Source organism: Cherax quadricarinatus, chromosome 53 (genome assembly GCF_038502225.1).
Source record: "Cherax quadricarinatus isolate ZL_2023a chromosome 53, ASM3850222v1, whole genome shotgun sequence".
Taxonomy (NCBI): domain Eukaryota; kingdom Metazoa; phylum Arthropoda; class Malacostraca; order Decapoda; family Parastacidae; genus Cherax; species Cherax quadricarinatus.
In genome coordinates, this window is record NC_091344.1 from 11,247,859 (window position 1) to 11,268,791 (window position 20,933).

General features: G+C 42.7%; 2 protein-coding genes across 2 annotated transcripts in view; one reads left to right on the forward strand and one right to left on the reverse strand.

Moving 5' to 3' along the window:
* The window catches only part of LOC128692394 (hematopoietic prostaglandin D synthase), a 31,946-nt gene extending 22,545 nt beyond the window's left edge, over positions 1 to 9,401 (reverse strand). Inside the window, exon 1 of the mRNA XM_053781551.2 lies at positions 9,241 to 9,401. The gene's annotated coding sequence lies outside the window, so the exon portion shown is untranslated. The remainder of the gene's footprint in view (positions 1 to 9,240) is intronic.
* Positions 9,402 to 10,284: 883 nt separating this feature from the next.
* LOC128692254 (hematopoietic prostaglandin D synthase) lies at positions 10,285 to 18,765 on the forward strand. The gene is made up of 5 exons (XM_070096311.1): positions 10,285 to 10,441; positions 14,448 to 14,597; positions 15,722 to 15,905; positions 16,459 to 16,591; positions 17,695 to 18,765. Exons 1-5 carry the CDS (start codon positions 10,369 to 10,371, stop codon positions 17,860 to 17,862), a joined length of 708 nt encoding a protein of 235 aa, XP_069952412.1. The 5' UTR covers positions 10,285 to 10,368; the 3' UTR covers positions 17,863 to 18,765.
* The last annotated feature ends 2,168 nt before the right edge of the window (positions 18,766 to 20,933 follow it).

A 20,933-nucleotide genomic window follows, 5' to 3' on the forward strand; every position in this document is an offset into this window, starting at 1 on the left:
AACGGTAAACAATATGATGTTCAATGAGGACAAATTCCAACTACTCCGTTATGGAAAACTGGAGGAGATAATAACTAGAACAGAGTATACTACTGACTCCGGCCATACAATAGAGCGGAAAAATAATGTAAGGGACCTGGGAGTAGTAATGTCTGAGGATCTCACTTTCAAGGATCACAACAGTGCCACGATCGCACGTGCAAAGAAAATGATAGGATGGATAATGAGAACTTTCAAAACGAGAGATGCCAAGCCCATGATGATCCTTTTCAAATCACTTGTTCTCTCTAGGCTGGAATACTGCTGTACATTAACATCTCCATAAAAAAGCAGGTGAAATCGCAGATCTAGAGAGTGTACAGAGATCCTTTACTGCACGTATAAGTTCTGTCAAGCACCTTAACTACTGGGAACGCTTGGAAGCACTTGACGTGTACTCGTTGGAACGCAGGAGGGAGAGATATATATCATAATCTACACTTGGAAAATCTTGGAAGGAATGGTCCCAAATCTGCACACAGAAATCACTCCCTACGAAAGTAAAAGACTGGGCAGGCGATGCAAAATGCCGCCAATAAAAAGTAGGGGCGCCATTGGTACACTAAGAGAAAACACCATAAGTGTCCGGGGCCCAAAACTGTTCAACAGCCTCCCATCAAGCATTTTTTTTTTTTTTTATATTTTTATTTAAAAGGACACAGTACAAGATATAAATAAATAAAAGAACACAATTATTAACCGTTTGAAAATACAATGACCTACCATCAACCCCATAGCATACCACAAGTGTTACATTCATATTGTATTAAAGAATATACCATCACCGAACAATGAAACGAACAGGATAACACCTGCTCAGAAAAAACATCAACAAATTCTAAACCTACAAATCATGCCTATTATACAGTACAGTAAAACCTCCTTGCACAAAGTACACAGATGATATGATGCAGCATACGAAGGATAAAATCATACATTACAATAATTAAACAAAGGCTAACCCAACCCTACAATAAAATTACAAAGACATACCACATAATACTTCCCGCAAATAGCAGGAAACTCTTAACATAATAAAGAGCGAGAGAGCTCCAGCACCGAACAAAAAATTAGCAAAAACCAAAAACTCAAAATTTTATGTCTGCGTCCACATAAATCCCCCACAACTCTGTACAATTAGACCCCTTGCACAAAGTGCACAATAAATATTATTTAACATACAAAAATTAAAATTATAAGAACATTAATTTAAACATTAGGCAAACCAAAGCCGACAATAAACATTACATTGGTACATATCACAATGAAACTCCCCAATAAACACTGGGCAGGAAACACCCTCAAGTAAGACATAACATCATATACGCAAGTATCAACCCATACAACTAACAAAATCCTAACATACGGTATCAAAACTGTCTAGTTACAGGACATAAAAACCTTATCTCCCTATTTGAAACACTAGTACATCATTGCTGTTTTTTTTTTTTTTTTTTTTTTTTTATATAAACAGTCTAAAAGATAATATATAAACAAATAATTTTTTTTTTTTTTTTTTTTTTTTTTTTTTTTTTTTTTTTTTTTTTTTTTTTTTTTTCTCAAGGTTTAGTCATCATGGTTTTAATTAAGGTTATCCTGTATGCAGTGAACATAACCATAGATTCCAAATCCTCATTCATCTCCCTTCCACTCTATTTATAACCCTCCCACCATCCACACTACAAAGAAGCCTAAACCAACTCACCCTCATGCATCCCCCGGTAGGAGACCAACCCTTTGCCCGCCCTCTGGGTTCATGAGGAGGAGGCCCCCCACAGTGAGATTCCGGTAACCCTCCGAGAAGCTAACTACCCACCTCCCCCCATAGACTTGCCTATTCCTACACATAGTTCTATAAAATCTCGCTGCTAACGCTTTTATCCTCAACTCTCCCCTAACCTCCCTCATCCCCCAAGATACATGTAAATAATCCGTCATAACATACATTAAGGCTCTACCCACATCACCCGGCACCCCGGTTACATCCACCATTAAGGCCCTTAGGAATGGCCATTGCCCCCCCCCCAAAAGTCTGATAACTCTCACCATCCATAACCTCACCCCCTCCAAAGAGGGACAAAAATATACCGCATGAAAAGCCGTTTCGATGTCCCCACAATGCAAGCATGAGTCCTCTCTCACAAGACCCATTTTATACAACACATCCCTAGAGGCCAATATTCCCATCAGAAACCGATATACTAACTCTCGTACCCTTGCTGGTATTCTAAGCAAGCCAAACTTCCTCCATATGCCTATCCAGTCATATGTTGGATATACAGCAAGCCCCTGTAAAACACCCTTGCCCACCACAGCACCCACCATTCGTTTGACCTTTAACGTGGACACCTGTTTAACATGTAATAAAACCCTCAACATGTCCTCACAATACCTCAAATCCCTTCCACACCACCATCTTCGTGCATCCTCCATTACCCTACCTACCCTGACACCTCTGTTCCCCCCAGTCCGTATATATCTTTGTTTAATATATAAAGCCATTACTCTATGACCCAATGACATCAGGCCAAGACCCCCACGTCTCCTCTCCGTCATCACCACGTCCTTGCTCAACCATGCCCTCCCAAACCCCCACACATACCTTAGAACCTTCCTCTGGATTTCTGCAATATCTTTTGCTCTTAAAGGGAACACCTCAGCCACTCCCCACACCTTACTGTACACCAGAGAGTTGACCACTAAAACTCTCTGCTGTAATGTTACGTCCCTAGCCCTTAAGCCTCCTAGCCTACCCAAAACCCTGCTCGTAACTAATTCCGAATTTATCTTCCTACTCTCCTGCACTTCCGCCATGTACCATATTCCACAAACCTTAATTCTGTCCACTACTGACCATCCCAACCCCTCCCCCAAGCTCCCTCCCACCCAATCCCCCACCTCTAATAGTCTCGACTTCATTAAATTAACTCTCATACCCGTAGCGGCCCCAAAAATCTGAATGATTCCACCAACTTTCCTTAGATCTTCCTCATGCCTTACCAGCACAGTAGTATCATCTACGTACCCCACAGTCCCCCCCCGCCCACCCCCCCCTAATCCCGTGTTCATTCATCACCTCATCCACCAGCCCATAAAATGGATTCTGTACACAGGCAAACAATAACTGAGAGAGTGGACAGCCCTGCCTCAAACCTCTCTCCATCAGTACTGGGTCCCCCAACTTACCATTAATCTGTACCCTAATAACTGCTCCCTCATACAAGGTTTGCACCCATCTCACCACCTTCTCCCCCAAACCCAACTGTTCCAAACAAACTTTTAAGAAATCCCTATTCACACAATCATACGCATTAGCCCAATCTAAACCAAGTATTCCCCCTCCGGTGCAGTCCTCAATAAAATCCCTTATGTGACTATGTCCGTCCCTCATACTTCTTCCCGGAATGCCAAACTGTCCCCCATGTATCACTGATCCTAGGACCTTCTTCAGTCTATTGCCCAGAATTTTAGCATAAATTTTATAATCAGCACACATTAAGGATATCGCTCTATAATCACTCAGTACTTTCCCTTCCTTCTTTTTCGGCACTAACACAACGATCCCGGTTTTCTGTGTTTTCCCCATCCTCCCACTGCGCCACATATAATTCAAGACTTCCACTAAACCATGCCTAATACACTCCCAATAAACTCTATAAAAATCATTCGGTATTCCATCTATGCCCGGCGTCTTACCCTGACTCATCCCGTAAACCGCCTCCTCCACCTCCTCCTCACTAATACTCCCCTCCAGCATTTCTTGTTCCTGTTGTCCTAATACAATATTACTCTGCATATCCCCAAATACCTTCTCACTTGCATCACCTCTGTTCCTCCTCCATTTCTCCCTAAACCAATAATCTGCATAAACACTAATGCTGTCCGTGTTAGCAAGGCCTTGACCCTCCACATAACCTCCCCCCCCTGCAGCGACCACTATGTGCGCTATGGTAGTCACCATTTGCCTTTCCCTAAATTTTCGCAGAACGTAACCTGACGGTTGATCACCCTTTAACACCTCCTCTAACCCCGCTCTAACTCTAATTGCGTTAAACCTGTCATTATGTAACTCTGCAATCCTACACCTTAAACCATCCACATCCCCTCTCATACCTTCCCTACCCCCCCCCGTCGTAAAACGCATTCAGTTGTCCCTCCAGATAGTTTTGCAAACCATACCGCCACCGTGCCTGTTCCCTACCACGTGCCCTGAAAAACTCTGCAATTCCTATCTTAGCCCTCACCTCCCACCAGTCAAGCAAATCCATCTCACCATCCCTGCCATCCCAGAAATGTGTCCACCATTCCTCAAAGGAAGAGCCAACATCCCCCTCCTGCAGTAGCCTCACATTCAATTTCCAATACCCAGCATATATACGTACTATACCATCCACCCGCAGATCAGCTATCACCGCCCTATGATCCGAAAAACCGACATCGAAAGCTCTCACCCTCTCCACACCTATCCCCTTCATTACATATATCCTATCTAACCTCGCCTCATAATTTCCACGCATGAACGTGTGCTCCACCCCATACTCCCCCCTCCCCACCACATCGACAACTCCTACATCCCTTAACACATCCCTTAGCGCACCCAAGACACATCCCGCCCCCCTCGGTGAGACATCCCCATACCTAATCACACAGTTCCAGTCACCCCCAAGAACAGTTATGGAAGGTAGACCCCGCAAATAGTACATCAAAACATCACGAACAAAATCAACTTTCACTCTAACATTGTTGCATGCCGGCATATAAACTCCAATGAAACATACTCTCCCCACCCCCCAGTGCCCATCTACCCTCACGACCCTCCCCCCTCCCCCCTCCTCCCAACCCATGACACGCAATGGGCTGGTCTCCTTTACAGCCACTGCCACCCCTCCTTTTAATTGCAAAGCATTACTGACAAATAGGTTATAACCCCGCAAACGCAATTCACACCCTAACCTATGGTTATGCTCCTGCAAAAAACATACATCTACATCAAACCTTCGTAAAAACCATTCTAACCAAACCCTTTTGACCTCAGATTTAAGACCATTTACATTTATTGTGACACACTTGAACTTCCCAGAAAAGGCGGCTTACCTCTATGCCGCTGTGGCTTACTCAATTCGCCTTTCATGGTACCCATACCATTTTTATCATGTTTCCTAACCTGTCCACCAACCCCCCCTTGCCCTCCCCCACCGAGCTTCCCCGGCACACCCCCTCCCCTGGGTGCCTTCTCCCCCACATCTACCCATGACTTCTTCCCAGGTCTCTGCCCAGGTGTTAAAACCTCATCAACGTCCAAGGCACCCGCCGTCCGTTTGCGTGAGCTCTCACTCACACACATATCTACCTCATGCGAGTCCTCCTGATGGACTTCCACCACCACTTCCGTGTCCACTCTGTCATTCCTCGAATCCTCCACCTGTCCCTGCTGCTTATCCATCAGCTGCACCTCACTTAACTTCTCGGGTCCGTCCTCCCCGTCCACCGGCTCATCCAAGAACTCCTGCAGCACTGCTTCCAACATCCTCTCCTGGGTAGACTCCTCCACGTCCACCCTTCCCTCAGGCGATGGGGGGCTCTCCCCTGTCACCTCCGGGAGGGTAACACACGTCCCCATCACCTCTTCCACCTTGTCCACCTCCTCACTCCAGAGATTCGTCTTCTGTCCATCTGCTACCCCCAACTCCACATCCACATTGCACGGTTGCTGATCCACCATCCACGATAACGCCATCCTAGGGGCTTGCCTGCGAGGACACTGCGCCGCCATGTGCTCATAAGAATCACATAATCGGCAAGTTTTCCTCTGCCCCGCATAGTGGACAAATACCTGGGTCCTATAGTTTGTCAGCGTTACATACGAGGGTATTGGCCGCCTCAATGACATCTTCAGGGTGCAGGACCCCTCGGGCAGCCCTTCAAACGGCCCGTCCCTCCACACCCCCATATTAGCCGTATGAACAGTTCCATAATCGCTGAAGGCTTCCTGAATGCCATACGACGTTGCCTCAAATGGTACATTACGCACCTTTACCCATGTGTAATATTTCGAAACATCATGTAGACACACCTCTACTGCTGAATTAACACTCATCCTCCTTTCCTGTAATTCATCCACAATCCTGGAGTAAAAGCCGGCTCTTGTAAACTTCACAAAAACCCTTGACATTCCATTTAGGGCCACACCATACAATTCATCGTTCGATATCCCATAGACGTCTCTAATGATGGCCGATAACAGTACATGCATCGTCGCACTGCTTAACGTTCCTCGTACTAATTCAATACAGACAGTATTCACTCTCCTGTTGATACGATCCGCCATGTTGGTGTCTAAGTCCAGCAGTCACCACCAGGTGGCGTGTAGGGAGACTCAAGAAGCGTCCTCTCTTCCCAGTGGTCGAGAGACGAATGAATCCCCATCAAGCATTAGGGGAATTGCCAATAAACCCCTGGCTGCCTTCAAGAGAGAGCTGGACAGATACCTAAAGTCGGTGCCGGATCAGCCGGGCTGTGGCTCGTACGTCGGACTGCGTGCGGCCAGCAGTAACAGCCTGGTTGATGAGGCCCTGATCCATCGGGAGGCCTGGTCATGGACCGGGCCGCGGGGGCGTTGATCCCCGGAATAACCTCCAGGTAACCTCCAGGTAACCGCAGCATTTCTTGCATCACCATCCTAACCCTACTTAACACATTGTACATGAACACGTCCTTACATACCCATCACTCGTCAATAATATTCATCGAACTTCACCGAATACTAATATACAACCCATACTGAGTACATGAAATTCTCTCTTACATTCTGCTATATACATTTAATGTATGATAAAAATCACACACATTTCATTATCTCATTATTAGCAGTACATTTGGTACACAGACATATTTATCACGCCCGTATGTCCTGTGCTTTAATACAACCACCAGTCCTGATAATACATTACAACATATTCCAAATTTAACTTATCCATAACATACATCAGTAAACCATCCTGAGTATGACCGTATACTTTTCACATTCACACAAATATTGCTCATTTCCATGTCCAAAAAAATCTTAACTTTTCCCTTACGAACCACCACAAACTTACTTAAAACACACTCCACAACTACGCTGCCATTTCACACCATATCAAGGACTCCTCATACGTTCCCAAATTCTGAGACGAGCCCGGTGCAACCCCTGAAATTCCTAACACAACCCCCCCCCCCTTTTTTTTTCCTCACTCCACCAACAAACCTCTGACATTCATACTTCGATATCCTTCAGGAAAAGCCCTTTCCCATCTACTTCCGTATATCCCCCTATTACGACTAAGTGTTTTGTACATTGTTGCAGCCAATACCTTCATTCGTATCACCCAATCCCCATTACCCCTCATGGCCCATGATACGAAAACACCTCCCACATCTAAACTCAATGCCCTTAATACCGATATCCCTCCCCCACCCACCCTCCTCAAAATCCCACCCATCCACTCCCGTATACACTCAAAATTTTTACAAAAATATACTACATGAAAAGCTGTCTCCCTATCCCCACACGCCCTACATACATCCTCCACCATCAACCCTCTCTCCCGAAGCACCACACCAGACGGCAATATTCCATGAAGGAAACGAAACATTACCTCTCTCACTCTTGGTCTGATGCGCACCAACCGCAACCTTACCCAAATGTCTCCCCATGCATACATTGGGTATATGCCCTCAACATTTGCAATCACCCTCACCCCTACAGCATGCTCCAGAACACCTACCCGCATCCTAGACGGATCTCTAACATACAATAAAGCTCGAAGCACATCCTCACACTCTTTCATCTCTGATCCTACCCACCACCTTCGTACCTCCTCATATAATGCTTGCACACCCTTCCCCACACGACCTTCCACTCGGAGAAACCCCCTCTTCAAATATATACACTTAACCCTTAATCTTATATCTATTAAACCCAATCCACCTTTGTCGACCGGTAGCATAACAACACTCCTACCCAACCAGTCACACCCAGAACCCCAAATATAACGAAAAACCTTTTTTAGCATTCTTGTTATGTCCGGTCCTGCCAACGGATATACTGCTGCCACATGCCAGACCATACTATATAACATTACATTCACCACTATTACACGTTGATGTATCGTCAAATGCATGGGTCTCAAAACATTTAATCTACCCACCAACCTATCCACTGCCCTCCCAGAATTAACCATCCGTGCCTCCCCGGCATTCCCCATATAAATTATCCCACACACCTTTAGTCTATCCACCACACACCAACGCACAGCTGTTTCCCATCGCGAACGAGGGAGGTTAGTGTTGGGGAGAGGAGTGTCGTAGTTTCTAAGGCCGCGGGGGCGTTGACCCCCGGAATACACCACACTTATTCCTGGTTAAAAACCATTTACAACAAAAACAAAAACTCAAGGTAAAATTAAAGGTTCTTTCGTTCCATCCTGAATCCATTATCATCCGAAACACAAACATCAACTGATTTTATTAGCTCTGAAGGGATCTAGAATATCACCGAGAAGAGCTAAACCTGATGGGGGTCACACAGGGCAATGGAAGGTAATCGGACTTACAGAAAGGGAACTGTAGCTCCAATCCTTGGATCAGAACACCTATTACTAGCAACAAAGGACTAATACTCAAGGGTAAACTTTGTAAAGATCTTAAACAAACAAAAATTTTGTATTTAATAAACCAATAAAAGTTTGTAAAGTTATATTTTTTATTTAAAAGGTTTGAGAAATAATATAAGGCATAATTTGGGCAAAAAATATCTATTAAATATGCTTGCACTGTAACTGGGTTCAGGTAACGTGGGATCTCGAACCGTGGTCCCGAGATTAACAGGTCTAGCGCTTTACCGCTGAGCTAGGGGTCTACTGATGAGAAAGTTTCACAGAAACCGCTGCTGTGTCTTGTGTCAGTGGCTACCGTCCGCCATCCTACTGTCCTTTACCACAGCCTCAGTAGTTTTCACGACACACCGATAAGTGTATATCGCAGCGTATGTGCATCCATAACTGGAAATAGTATCAAGGAATCCCGACTCACGAAATCTTAATAAAACGATTGCAAACCAAAGAACGGGTGGGGTTTTAACCCCATGGGTTCTAACCCCAAAGAATACCCTTCGTCCTTAAAGAGAGAGGCATTAATCTCAAGAATACCTTGACTACTTACAAGGCGGCTTGTGGTCTCTGGAAGCTGGTGTCTGAGGTGTGGTTCGGCAAGATGCGATGCGGTGGGGGGTCTGACGAACACTGCGGCCATGTGCACCGTGCACACTGCACAGACACGCCGATGACTCACTCGTTGTCGTTAACGGAGGCGGGGAAGGGATGGATGAGTGGGCTGGCTAGAGTGGTGGGGAGTAGAGTGGGGTGAGGAAGTGGGTGGGTGGGTTGAGGGTCTGCAGCTGCCTGTGAGGGGCCGGTTGACAGTTGTGCTGGATTTGGCTATCAAATGTCGGTGATTTCTACACCAGGAGAAATGCATCCCTGATGCAGATGTTACTCAAAATAATAAACAGGTCAGGTGTACTCGAAAAAATAACCATTGTTGTATACCTACTGCCCCGTGCTAGGTATGTCCTGCCCAAAACAAACCCTACAGAAATATTGGCAAGTCTATTATTATAGCTACATAGGACTTCACCTGGCAGCGTGTTCACACCTAGACTTGAGTTTTGACTTAAGATTTAAGTTTCGATTTACCACACGTCTCGTTTCGACCGGGTTTGTCCCGGTTTGAAACTCCTGTCCCGAAGTCCTGGTCAGGTTTTCCCGGAAAGAGACATCGTTGATGAATACTGTGTTGTCTCAGGAAAAATATAGAATGACTGAATCTCCAGTAAAAGGGCTAATGTACTGCAAAATTAACATTGCTTTAAGTTGCAGCGAGTTTTATGAGGAAAAAAAATCTATTTCTAAGGAATCGTAATAACACGATTACAAACAGCCCACGGAAAGGGTAGGGGTTTTACGACTTACTTGTCATGGGTTCAGTCTCCACCCGTTCCGTGTTTTCATTACTTAAGGTTTATTCTAGTGAAAAAATACGATTGGTTCTCCAAGAGTGATTCCATACTTCACGCTTTTTGCTCTTTTTCATTCTGTAGTCCATAAGTCGGAAATTATCATTAACAACTTTATTTGCATTAAAGAAAATATACCGAATTTATATTTCATGTCTTAAGCCGAAACTTAATCCCCAAAATACTTAAAGTTTCAGCTTAAATGGAGGAAGGCGGGCCGCTGTTTACTCGACTCACGATGACTTTGCAGCTGTGAACAATGTGTATTGGTGGTGATGTCTGCTGCACCCGCCTCACTCTGCCAGCTGCCTCCCTACCACCAACACCCTCGCTGCTGTCTCTTTACTAGTAAGCTCTCCTTTTTATATCCATTTCAACTATAATAGCTTTTATTTTCAGGTATTGTTTACAGCTTGATCCAAGTGGAGACAGAAATACGAATAGGAGGACGAGTCGATACATTTCGATCTGCAACTGGGACCATCACCACTATTTGTATATGCAATACGGTTTTCTCAAAAACTGTTGGTGCCCAAACTGGAGTAAGAATATTTTCTGAGCCTACTTTCACCACTTTCCCGATTGCGGGAGGCTATAGGGGAAACATGTCTAGTGATATTAATGGATACCTAGTGTTATGTGCTCTGGTGATAGGGAAGTTTGGAACGACAAGTCCCAAGTTCGATTCCCAGCCTGTTGTAGTATTGTTCTTTGCTTTAAAATAACTTGCATAACTGTTATATATTCACACACACACACACACGATGCAAAAAGACCAGGGGGGCGGAGAACTGAAAGATAGCTCTAAGCCTTTCGTGTTGCAAATCAACACATCAGGAGCTTGCAATGCGCAGGAAATTCAGGTAGAAGCGCTCAAGGGAACAATTCTGGCTAGAATATGGCATCAAACAGAACATTACCTGGTGCCGTGAAGATGAAGACAAGATATTAAGACATTAAGACATTAGCAGTAGAGGCATATAGCATCACATAAGCATTAAATATTTAGTAATGACATGGCGACCACAACATTAGTGACAACTTTCACACGTATGCCTTCAGACTTCATATCAAATCATTATAAAATACTTAAATCTAATCTCAAAAGGTATCTGGAATCTATCACTTGGGATAAGATAAGATAAATTAGGTAAGAATCCTTATGAGATGGGCAGGAAGATAGGACAGGCGTAGTATAAGTGGCTTTGGCATGCTGCTCTTGTCTGTATTTTTTTGTACCTCTGTATGTATGCTCAAATTGTTAATAAATAAATAAATAAATAGAGTAGCAGTGGAGAAGTGTCCTCAGTCGAACAGAAAACGCCAGGCTAAACCCAGCAGCTGAGATCAGCCGGGAACACTCCACTACATACAAAGAAAATGGGGAAGCAACAGAAAGGTAAAACCCTCTAATTTCCAGAGGCTCTCCTAATTCATCGGGTAAATGCTGGTTTTTCCATAAGGTTGACTGGAAGTAGCAAAGGACACAACCTTCGTCAGTGAAGAGCCGCATTTATAACAATCCAATATGTTCATGCAGGAATCCTGCTTAAGACTGTTCTCTACACATATGCTGCTATGTATGATAATTCTATGTAACTGTATGTGTATACCTGAATAAACTTACAGTACCTTCAATTATAAAATTAGTTTGAATAAGCTACCACTATTATTAAAAACTATGATGAACATTCATATAACTCTATTCTATAAAAAATTTGTTAAAGCAAAGAGCAGCAAGGAACCAATACTCTGGCCTCTGACCAATTTACAGAATTAATGCAAACCATTGCATTAGATACTTTGTTACCCCTCATCACCTTGCACTTTCCTGTATTAACTTTCAATTTCTTTTTACATACCCTCCCAAATTCGTCCACCAACCTCTGCCACTTCTCTTCGGTATCTCCCAGAAGCACTCATCAGCAAAATGCAACTGAAAATCCCACTGTTAGATTTATCTTCCGATCTCGCTCATCCCCAACAACTCTGCATTCTCTTACAACACCATCTGTAAATATTAAACCACCATGTTGACATCACGTATCACTAAGGCCTACTTTTACTGAAAAAATAATCTTCCTCTCCCCTATATACTCTAACCTGAGCTTCACTATCCTCGTAAAAACACTTAACTGCTTTCGGTAACCTACCTATTCATACACTTGCAGCATCTACCATTTGCTCCTATATCGTATGCCTTTTCTAAATCCAAAAATTTAAAGAAAACTTCTTTAAATTGTGTATGCACACTTAACGAAGATGTATAAAAATTAGCAGTTTCATAATTGCAACATATTACCAAGATATTTTTTCGGTGTCTGGTAACATGGTACGAGATATATTTAAGTTCTCAGTTATGGTATTTAACGAGTTATATTTTTCATTTGAACTCGCAAGTTGCAGCCAAGGAAAGTAAGGTAGGCAAACAAGTAGCTGGAAAGCAGTTAACTAGTAGCCAAGCAAAGCGGCAGGCAGCTTGGGAAACAGTTAAGTCATCCTGCCTTAAGGGCGAAGACTCGTGCTAAGAAATGTGCAACAATGCCAGTGTTTTTACGTATTACGTCCCAAGGATAAGAATGAGTCTGTTGAGTGAGATTTAAATTTAATCACAACACCTTTACATTCTTGGTGATGGAAGCTAATATTGTGAGACCTCAGACGTGGGCGTGACTACCCGACATTTGCTACGGCAGGTGTGACCATATAATTAGGTCTCCCTAGAGACCTCACAATCCCATCTGAACTGCATCACAATATTGAGGATCAATGTGTTTAAAATTGTTTACTCGAATGTAGTGACGCTGGCATTTTGTCCTTGGGAAAGGAGAATGGAAGGTGCAAGTTTGCTTGAGGGGTCTACCTAGAGGTTATTCAGATCAACGGCCCCACGGCCCGGTCCGCGACCAGGCCTCCCTGTGGTTCAGGGCATGATCAACCAGGCTGTTACTGCTGGCCGCAAGAACACACTTCGTGTTCTTGGGCGTGTTCTTGGGCCTATCATACCTACTGAAACTGGATGGTATTTGCCTCCAGGGCCCTTATTTTTCTCTACTTGCTACCCCTCTTAGAAGAAAAAAGTATTTCCTGTTTGCCAGACTTAACTTTGTCATCGATGGCCCTTGGGTGTGTGGCGTATAAATACAATTCCTTGATACTTGACAAAGTAAGGCACAATACCGTGTCTTGAACAATACAAATATCCCGCACATTGGAGAAGCTTACGAAGTTTCGGTCCGACTTGGACCATTTACAAAGTTGCACTAACAAAGAGGAGTATAAGCTTGCATGTATACTCCTCCCACCTCTGTTAGGGTGACTTTAAAATGGTAAAAGTCGAACCGAAACGTAGTCGTAAGCTCCTCTATGTACGGGTTATTTGTGCCTTGATACTTGCAAGAGGCTCTTGATGCATTGCATAGGCTACCCTTCTCTTCCTCGGATCAAACCGGATTATCTCTAGTACCCAGACGCTATATGACCCTTAAGAGATTAGCGGTTCCTCATTAATTTAGTAATACTATTAGTAATACTATTAGTAATACATTTGCTACTTAAGCGTACGCTGCTGGTCCTTCGGTTCTTGTCTGCTTCTCAAGATAGGTTTGGTGTCGTCTCGACTCCCGTTGTCTGCTGACTAATTCCTTGCTCGTGTAGTGCCCCTGGGAACCAGGGATTGGCTACGGATTCTAACTAATGAAGGCCATCTTGGTACTGTGGTGTCCGCGGCAGGGTAGAAGTTAGTTTTTCCTAACTCTGTTCTTCCAACGGATGTTGTAGCACAGCTTAGAATACACTGTAGCACGTGCCGTTCATGAGCATTCGTAGTGTTGTGCACTACGAATGCTTTAAACTGTTCCTGTCCAAAACGCCATTAAGACTGCTTCCTATTACCCTGGCTTTGTGGAAGTTCATTTTTTTGGGTCTGGCTTGATCTTCGGGAGCTGCAGCTGTCTGAAGTCGGTTTTTTTATTTCTGCCTTTACATCTTTTTTTCAACTTTTGGGTATAAAATTTTAGACCTCTTAAGCCTTGCCCAACAGTCTGAGTATTGTTCACAGGCGAAGCATACTGGGGCCACGTTGCTCCAGACTAGGCTTGTCCATTTTATTTTACTTTTATTAAACTGGGAAGAGTATAGCTACTGTGATTCAAGAGTTTACCTTGAATTGCTGCTCGTAATACTGTTAAATAATTCTCTTAAACAGATCTCGCGTCCAATATACAAATGCCATAATACCTGTATTTTGCAACTTGTAACCTTAACTCGGTGTAACGAAATATTTCCATATCTTCACAGAAAATCTTTTAATGTCCTTGTACATTCTACAACCTGACCTCCTGGTCGCTTACAGAGTTGTCAGTCCTCACCATGCCAGAGTACAAGTTGATCTACTTCAATAGCAGAGGTCGTGCTGAGCTGGCCCGCTGGATCTGCGCGTATGGTAACATTCCTTACACGGATGAGCGCATCCCGAAGGCAGACTGGCCTTCTCGTAAACCTGGTGAGTATTAAGAAATACAACAGGTGTTAAGATGGTGAGTATTAAGAAATAAAACAGGTGTTAAGACACTTAGGTTTGACGATATTCTGATGACCATCCTTAATGAAGGGAGAATTAATAAGTTTATAGGAAGCTGAAATCTGTGATTAAGCAGTTTATTCTTAATTTATTTAAGTCAATTAGTTGCATGGTTTGCCTAAAGTTTAAGGAAAATTCCCCTATAAAATAGATTGTCAGCTATTGATCTAGGGCAGCGGTTCCCAAACTTCAGGCTGCCGCCCCCCAGGCCACCCCCCCCCGCCCCACACACACACACACACACACACACACACACACACACACACACACACACACACACACACACACACACACACACACACACACACACACACACACGAACACTCCTTGGTATTTGGTTTACTGCAAATTCAAAACTAATCTAACACTAAATTAGCATATCTCTCAAATAAAAGTTAACATTAAACCAATTTAACAATATGGAAGGATAATTTAAATCTCGTCTGTAACTACATTGTCTTCAGTTTTAATTGATGCTTCGTGCAGAAACTTCAGCTTCTCAACATTAGTCTTGAAGGCACTAAAGTTTTAGATCCTCACGTTCAATAATTTTTTCTTCTCTCGGAAAGAATCTTGGCGATGCACTGAAGTCTCTACTAAATAAAAGTTGAAAGGCAATAAAGTATTTTAACTTTGTTTCACAGTGCAGGTAGCGGTCAATTTTTTTTATTTAAACTTTGGCCTCTGCTCATTGTCATTTTGAGGTGAAATCGGTTCTTACTCCAACATCCCTGATGTCTAGGAATGGATTCATCACCCAGTCTGATTTTTAAAGTAAAAAAGGAGCCTATATCTGCTCTCATCCAGGTGTGTACAATACACTTGGTCACCTTCTGGTATGCTCTTCTCAAATTCCGAGACTGAAAGAGCTCACGACGGGCTATGTTTGAAAAACAACCTTTAAATAACTAGTTAGTGTATAATTTGTAATGTAAATTTGTGTACCTGTACATGCGTATGTATGCATCTGTATGTATATTAATTTGTGTAGGGTGCGTATATAGCATAATAAAAATACACTGCTCACTAGTGTAGCTGACCCACAGGTATCTCGGGAGGCAAGTTACCAGTGTTGATGGTGGATGGTAAACAGTTACCCGAATCCCTGGCCATCGCCCGCTACCTGGCCAAGCAGGCAAAGCTGGTCCCCGACGATGACTTCGACGCTGCTGTCTGTGACGCCCTGGTCGACACACTCTCGGAAATGATGGTTCAAGTTTACAAGACTATGTAAGTAAATTTCAGTTACATTGTGCCTGTCCTAATTCTTGGGATTAACGGACGGAGGATCGAGCCTCTACCCTACTCTGACCGACCCGCAGGAGTTTACCGCTTCACAAGTTAAAGTATTGTTTCGGCATTTAATCCCTCTGAAGAAGATTCATCATTCTGGTGAAGTTATTGATTAAAGGACTGGAATCTATTCTTCCCTTCCTTGGATCAAATATATCTTCCCTAGTCTCCCCAGGCGCTGTATGAACCTTACGGGCTTAGCGCTTCCCCATAAATGTGAAAATAATCGGTAGTATTAAATGCAGTCGCGAATGGAACAATCTTCCCAGTAGGGTGATCGAGGCTAGGACCTTGGGTAGTTTTAAAAAGATTGGAGAAATGTATGAATGGGAGAGGCTGGGTTTGATGTGTGTCGTAGGTATGTAGTTTTTTATAGTTTTTGATTATAATAATAATTATGGGCAAATAGGCTTTTTGCAGTGTTCCTCCATTCTTACGTTCTTAAATACTAATTATATAATAGTAATAGTACTGATATCTGTTGTCCTAGGTTCGCCGCTGCAGGAGACGAAGAGGAGAAGAAGAAAACTTACAAGGAGGAGTTGTACCCCAATGTGATAGCTCCCGTCTTGGTCAGACTTAACGAACGACTCTCTAAGAGAGAATGGTTCATTGTAGACAAGGTCAGAGCTTCTTGTTTATGCGAAATTTTACCTGTATGACACTAAAGTTTAGCAGTTAATATAACTATTTAGCGAAATTGAAGGCATCTGCAATATGCTGCTTCCCCATTCCATAAAAGTTGCACAGTGGGAACACTAGCAATTTACTGAAACTCTTACAGATATAGCTTTTGTATAATTCTCCATGGGGGAAGTGGAACATTTCTTCCTCCGTAAGCCATGTGTGTAGTGAGAAGCGACTAACATGCCGGGAGCAAGGGGCTAATAACCCCCACTGCTAAATTTTAAGGGAAACTAGTTTTTCTTTTTGGATCACCCTGCCTCGGTGGAATACAAGTTGGTTGAAAAATAATGAATTCATAATTTGTATATTAATTAAAATATCGGTGATCCACTAGACATGTTGAAATTTCATCTTGTAGTCGTAAAGGAGTCAGTCCTTTGGAGACTCCTCGTGGCTGGTGAAGGGCTCTTCGTCCAGGATACGAGTTACCCTCCTTTAGCTTGAAGCTAATCTGATTAGCCACTATTCCCAGTGTTGAATGACCACCTTATGAGTTTAGTGCTTTCCTGTTGTAATAATAGTAATAGTTTAACAGAAAAAAGTTAAAGCCAATTCAGTAAAATGTGATTGTTACCAAAGTTTCGTTCAGGCGGTTTCTATAGTCAACAAGACTTGAAAACCCACGCATAGGCGAAACAGTTTTAAAAAAAGAATTGCATTTAAATTCATTCATCTCTTAGTAATAAGTAAATGATTCACTTACTTTTTTCTCTTGTATATGCATGTATACCAAAACTTAAAGTCAATGCCCACATCTAAGTTTCCAGAGCCCAATCAGCACATCGGAAATTGACACTGCCTCTAGCCTGTGCCTCTAATTTATGCGTTAATTCTTGGTCACCCGCATCGTTTTTGTGAGCTTTATAAACTAATGGCAATAAAGCTCTTCAGAGCTAAACGTTGTCCCGGCAAATACTTTTTCTCCCATGTGTATTTGTTCTCAAATGTCTGATTTCAATCCGTGAATTCTAGTGATAGATTCCCTGGTCTGTCTGCCGAGCTATGGCTTGAGACTTCATACCTCTGTTCTGCTTCACAGGTGACGTGGGCTGACTTGGCAATCGGACTGATGTTTGGAGGACTGAAAATGAAACAGCCAGAAATACTGAAGGGATTCCCAGCTGTTGAAGCTCACGTCAACAAGATCTTACAGATTCCCAAAATCAAACAGTGGAACGATTCCCAGGGACCTGAAGAGACCTTCTAGGCTAGGGGTGTCTGTCTTCTAGACCTTCGGAGGTCTTCCCGATATGGTTTTCCTAGTTTTTTTTGTCACAACCACAAAATATAAAGCATGACTATTTCGTCCTCACACTTTTCGTTCTGTAGACCTTAAACGTTGACAAAATCTGCTATACACCTGTGTTCATAACATTCAGCGCGCTGCTGTATCAAAAATGTCTCATTCTGTTGTAATTTTTTTTTTTTTTTTTGTGGGTTCCAATGGCTTTTTAGTATATACATTTTCCTTAATTTGATCTCTAAGAAATATTTGTCTAGGACATGGGGCTCTGTTGGAAGCACTCTCCTCCCATGTTGAGGGTCCGTTGATAAATTCGAGGCACAGGAGGAAAGTGTGCATATTTACTTGTATCAACTGCCCCTGTTCACCTAGCAGTAAGTACAAAGGTGTTAGTCGACTGCTGGGAGTCATATCCCAGGGAGTTAGTATGCCACAGATAAGATGGACTTTGTAGTAAGCCCAGATAACTTTTCTTAGCCTGTGTGAGGGGGGGGAAGGAGGAAAATTGGCCATATCTCTTATTCAGTCTCTGAAAATCTCTAATACTTGACACTGCATTTATTATACTGTTTTTTTTTTCCTTAATTAGACCTTATTCCAGCCGTTGTTAAACTATATTTCGTTACACAGTAACGAACAACCAAGTCACAGTAATGTGCATATGAGTTAGAGAACTTATCTCTTAGCTGACTTGGTATTTAACTTAGAAAACTTTATCTAACTCTGGTATGTGTTGGATAATAACTTGGATACAAATTTCTCTAACTCAATTTAAGTGTTATCTTATGACTCGGAAATGAGTTGAATTATAAAAGTTCAAGCGCCATAAATATATATATATATAAGCTGTAATAAAAAAATTATACATTATTAGTGTATTTATCCTTGTCTAATGTATTGGTACCCTCCTAGGGTGGTGTATTGGTACCCTCCTAGGGTGGTGTATTGGTACCCTCCTAGGGTGGTGTATTGGTACCCTCCTAGGGTGGTGTATTGGTACCCTCCTAGGGTGGTGTATTGGTACCCTCCTAGGGTGGTGTATTGGTACCCTCCTAGGGTGGTGTATTGGTACCCTCCTAGGGTGGTGTATTGGTACCCTCCTAGGGTGGTGTACTGGTACCCTCCTAGGGTGGTGTACTGGTACCCTCCTAGGGTGGTGTACTGGTACCCTCCTAGGGTAGTGTACTGGTACCCTCCTAGTTGGAAGGATATAATTAACTTGCCCATTCCATGAGTGTTTACGGTTTTGCCAGCTTTGAGAGGGCTTGAGATAGAGCCCTACACAGCCAGTGCTGCGAGATTTTGTTAAACACTACATTTGTGGTTGTTTAATTTCATGGTGCACAAATTCCTAGTTGGTCGCCTATTCTTGGGCCAGCATAGTACAATGTTTAGAGCAGTCGACTGTTAGTTCCCAAACTGGCTTGCTGTGGGTTCCAATCCTGTCAGTTCCACGAGTTTTTTTTTAAAGCCATATAAGTAGTTTATAACAGGGTTAAATCATTTACTTGACACCGTTAATGCTTGACACCTCAAGGAAGGTTCCTTTGTTTGTGAGGGGCTCTTGATTTAGGGAATTGGATCTGTGCCCCAGTTCTCCTAATTAAGCCTGAATGCCTTCCACATCCCCCCCCCTCCCCAGGCGCTGTATAATCCTCCGGGTTTAGCGCTTCCCCCTCGATTTTAATAATAATAATGCTTGAGAGGTAGATGATACTTTTCCTCTTGGAAGACGTGAGATTTCGTGTTATCTTCCTCCGACGACAAACACACTTGGGTGATGTCATTAAGTGGCACTGTCGAGATTTGAAAGATTAACTGACGAAAAGTGAGTTGCTTACTGACAGGTATGGTCACCTGCGTGTCTATTTTTGTAAAAGTGAAAAATACTGCTGTACTCTGTTCAAGAACACGAAATAAAAGCAGTCTGTTACCCACTGGATAGTTTTCAAGCCTATAGACTTCACGTGAGTAAACAAGGCATTAAGTAAACTTTACAGCACTATGTATACATGCATATATTGTGTGAAGCATGGTGACCCCGTTGCCCTTCTCCCTTTGTGCCTGGTCATCATGGTGGCGACAGGAATGCTGTTTAGGAAATCATTTCCAGTGGTAAGGTGTTACCTGCGTGTTATGGTCAATTTTCAAAACAATATTGTGGCAGCAGTCTACGAAACTATGAAAGTGGGACTGTTGTATTTATGCATGTTGATCTGATTTAAGGGACTACAATTGTGTAATGAACCTTTATATTTTTTGACCTTAAGAGATACGGGAAGAATCGGGAAGAGTGGAACAAGACACGGCAGAGAGTGGTTGTGGGCAGGCAGGAAGAGGTGAGAAATGTTAAGAGGCCTGACCACTGGATGGTTTTTCAGAGGGATTTCAGTGTATGTTAGATACTAATGTTTAAGCATTAAACTGGTGAGGGTCATACAGCACCTAAAGACTGGTAAGAGGAGCAAATAAGGTTTGCTCCAAGGAGAGCAGCTCCATCGACCAAGAGCCCTTCATCAGAATTACATAAACAATAAGATAGCTGTATAGCCCTTGTGGCTAAGCGCTTCTTTTTGATTATAATAATAATAAGATAATTACACCCCTACATGCATCTGATACCCTCACGGGTTTAGTGCCTAGTTATGCTTATAATTCTACATTTTAGAGCCATCTAAAGAATTTGCTTAGATGTTATTTGGTAATATATTTTGCTCATTCAACTTCAACAATGGTAAAGAATTTATACATTATCAAAAATATAAAGAAAGCAGGAGGAAGAATGAAAGGATTGAAGTAAGAAAGCAAGTAAATAAATGTTACAAATTTTAGTCAACAGATGTTCACCAGCTTCGTCACTACCCATTAAGGCTCCAGTTTCTGCCATGTACGAAGTGGATCGCCCATCGTCAGTACAAACCTGTTATATTATCTGCTAAATGCTTCTCACTTGCTAAAAAATGCATGTTTAAATAAAGTATTAAAATAAAATGATAATATATAAAATTAATGAAAGTACAGAATCAATTCGAAAA

Excerpts from the sequence above, each read along its gene's own strand:
- LOC128692254 (XM_070096311.1), top strand. The coding sequence starts at position 10,369 with ATGTCTGCTGCACCCGCCTCACTCTGCCAGCTGCCTCCCTACCACCAA. Across the intron at positions 10,442-14,447 it reads TCGCTGCTGTCTCTTTACTA|AGTTGTCAGTCCTCACCATG; the intron begins GTAAGCTCTCCT and ends GGTCGCTTACAG. Across the intron at positions 15,906-16,458 it reads GTTCAAGTTTACAAGACTAT|GTTCGCCGCTGCAGGAGACG; the intron begins GTAAGTAAATTT and ends CTGTTGTCCTAG.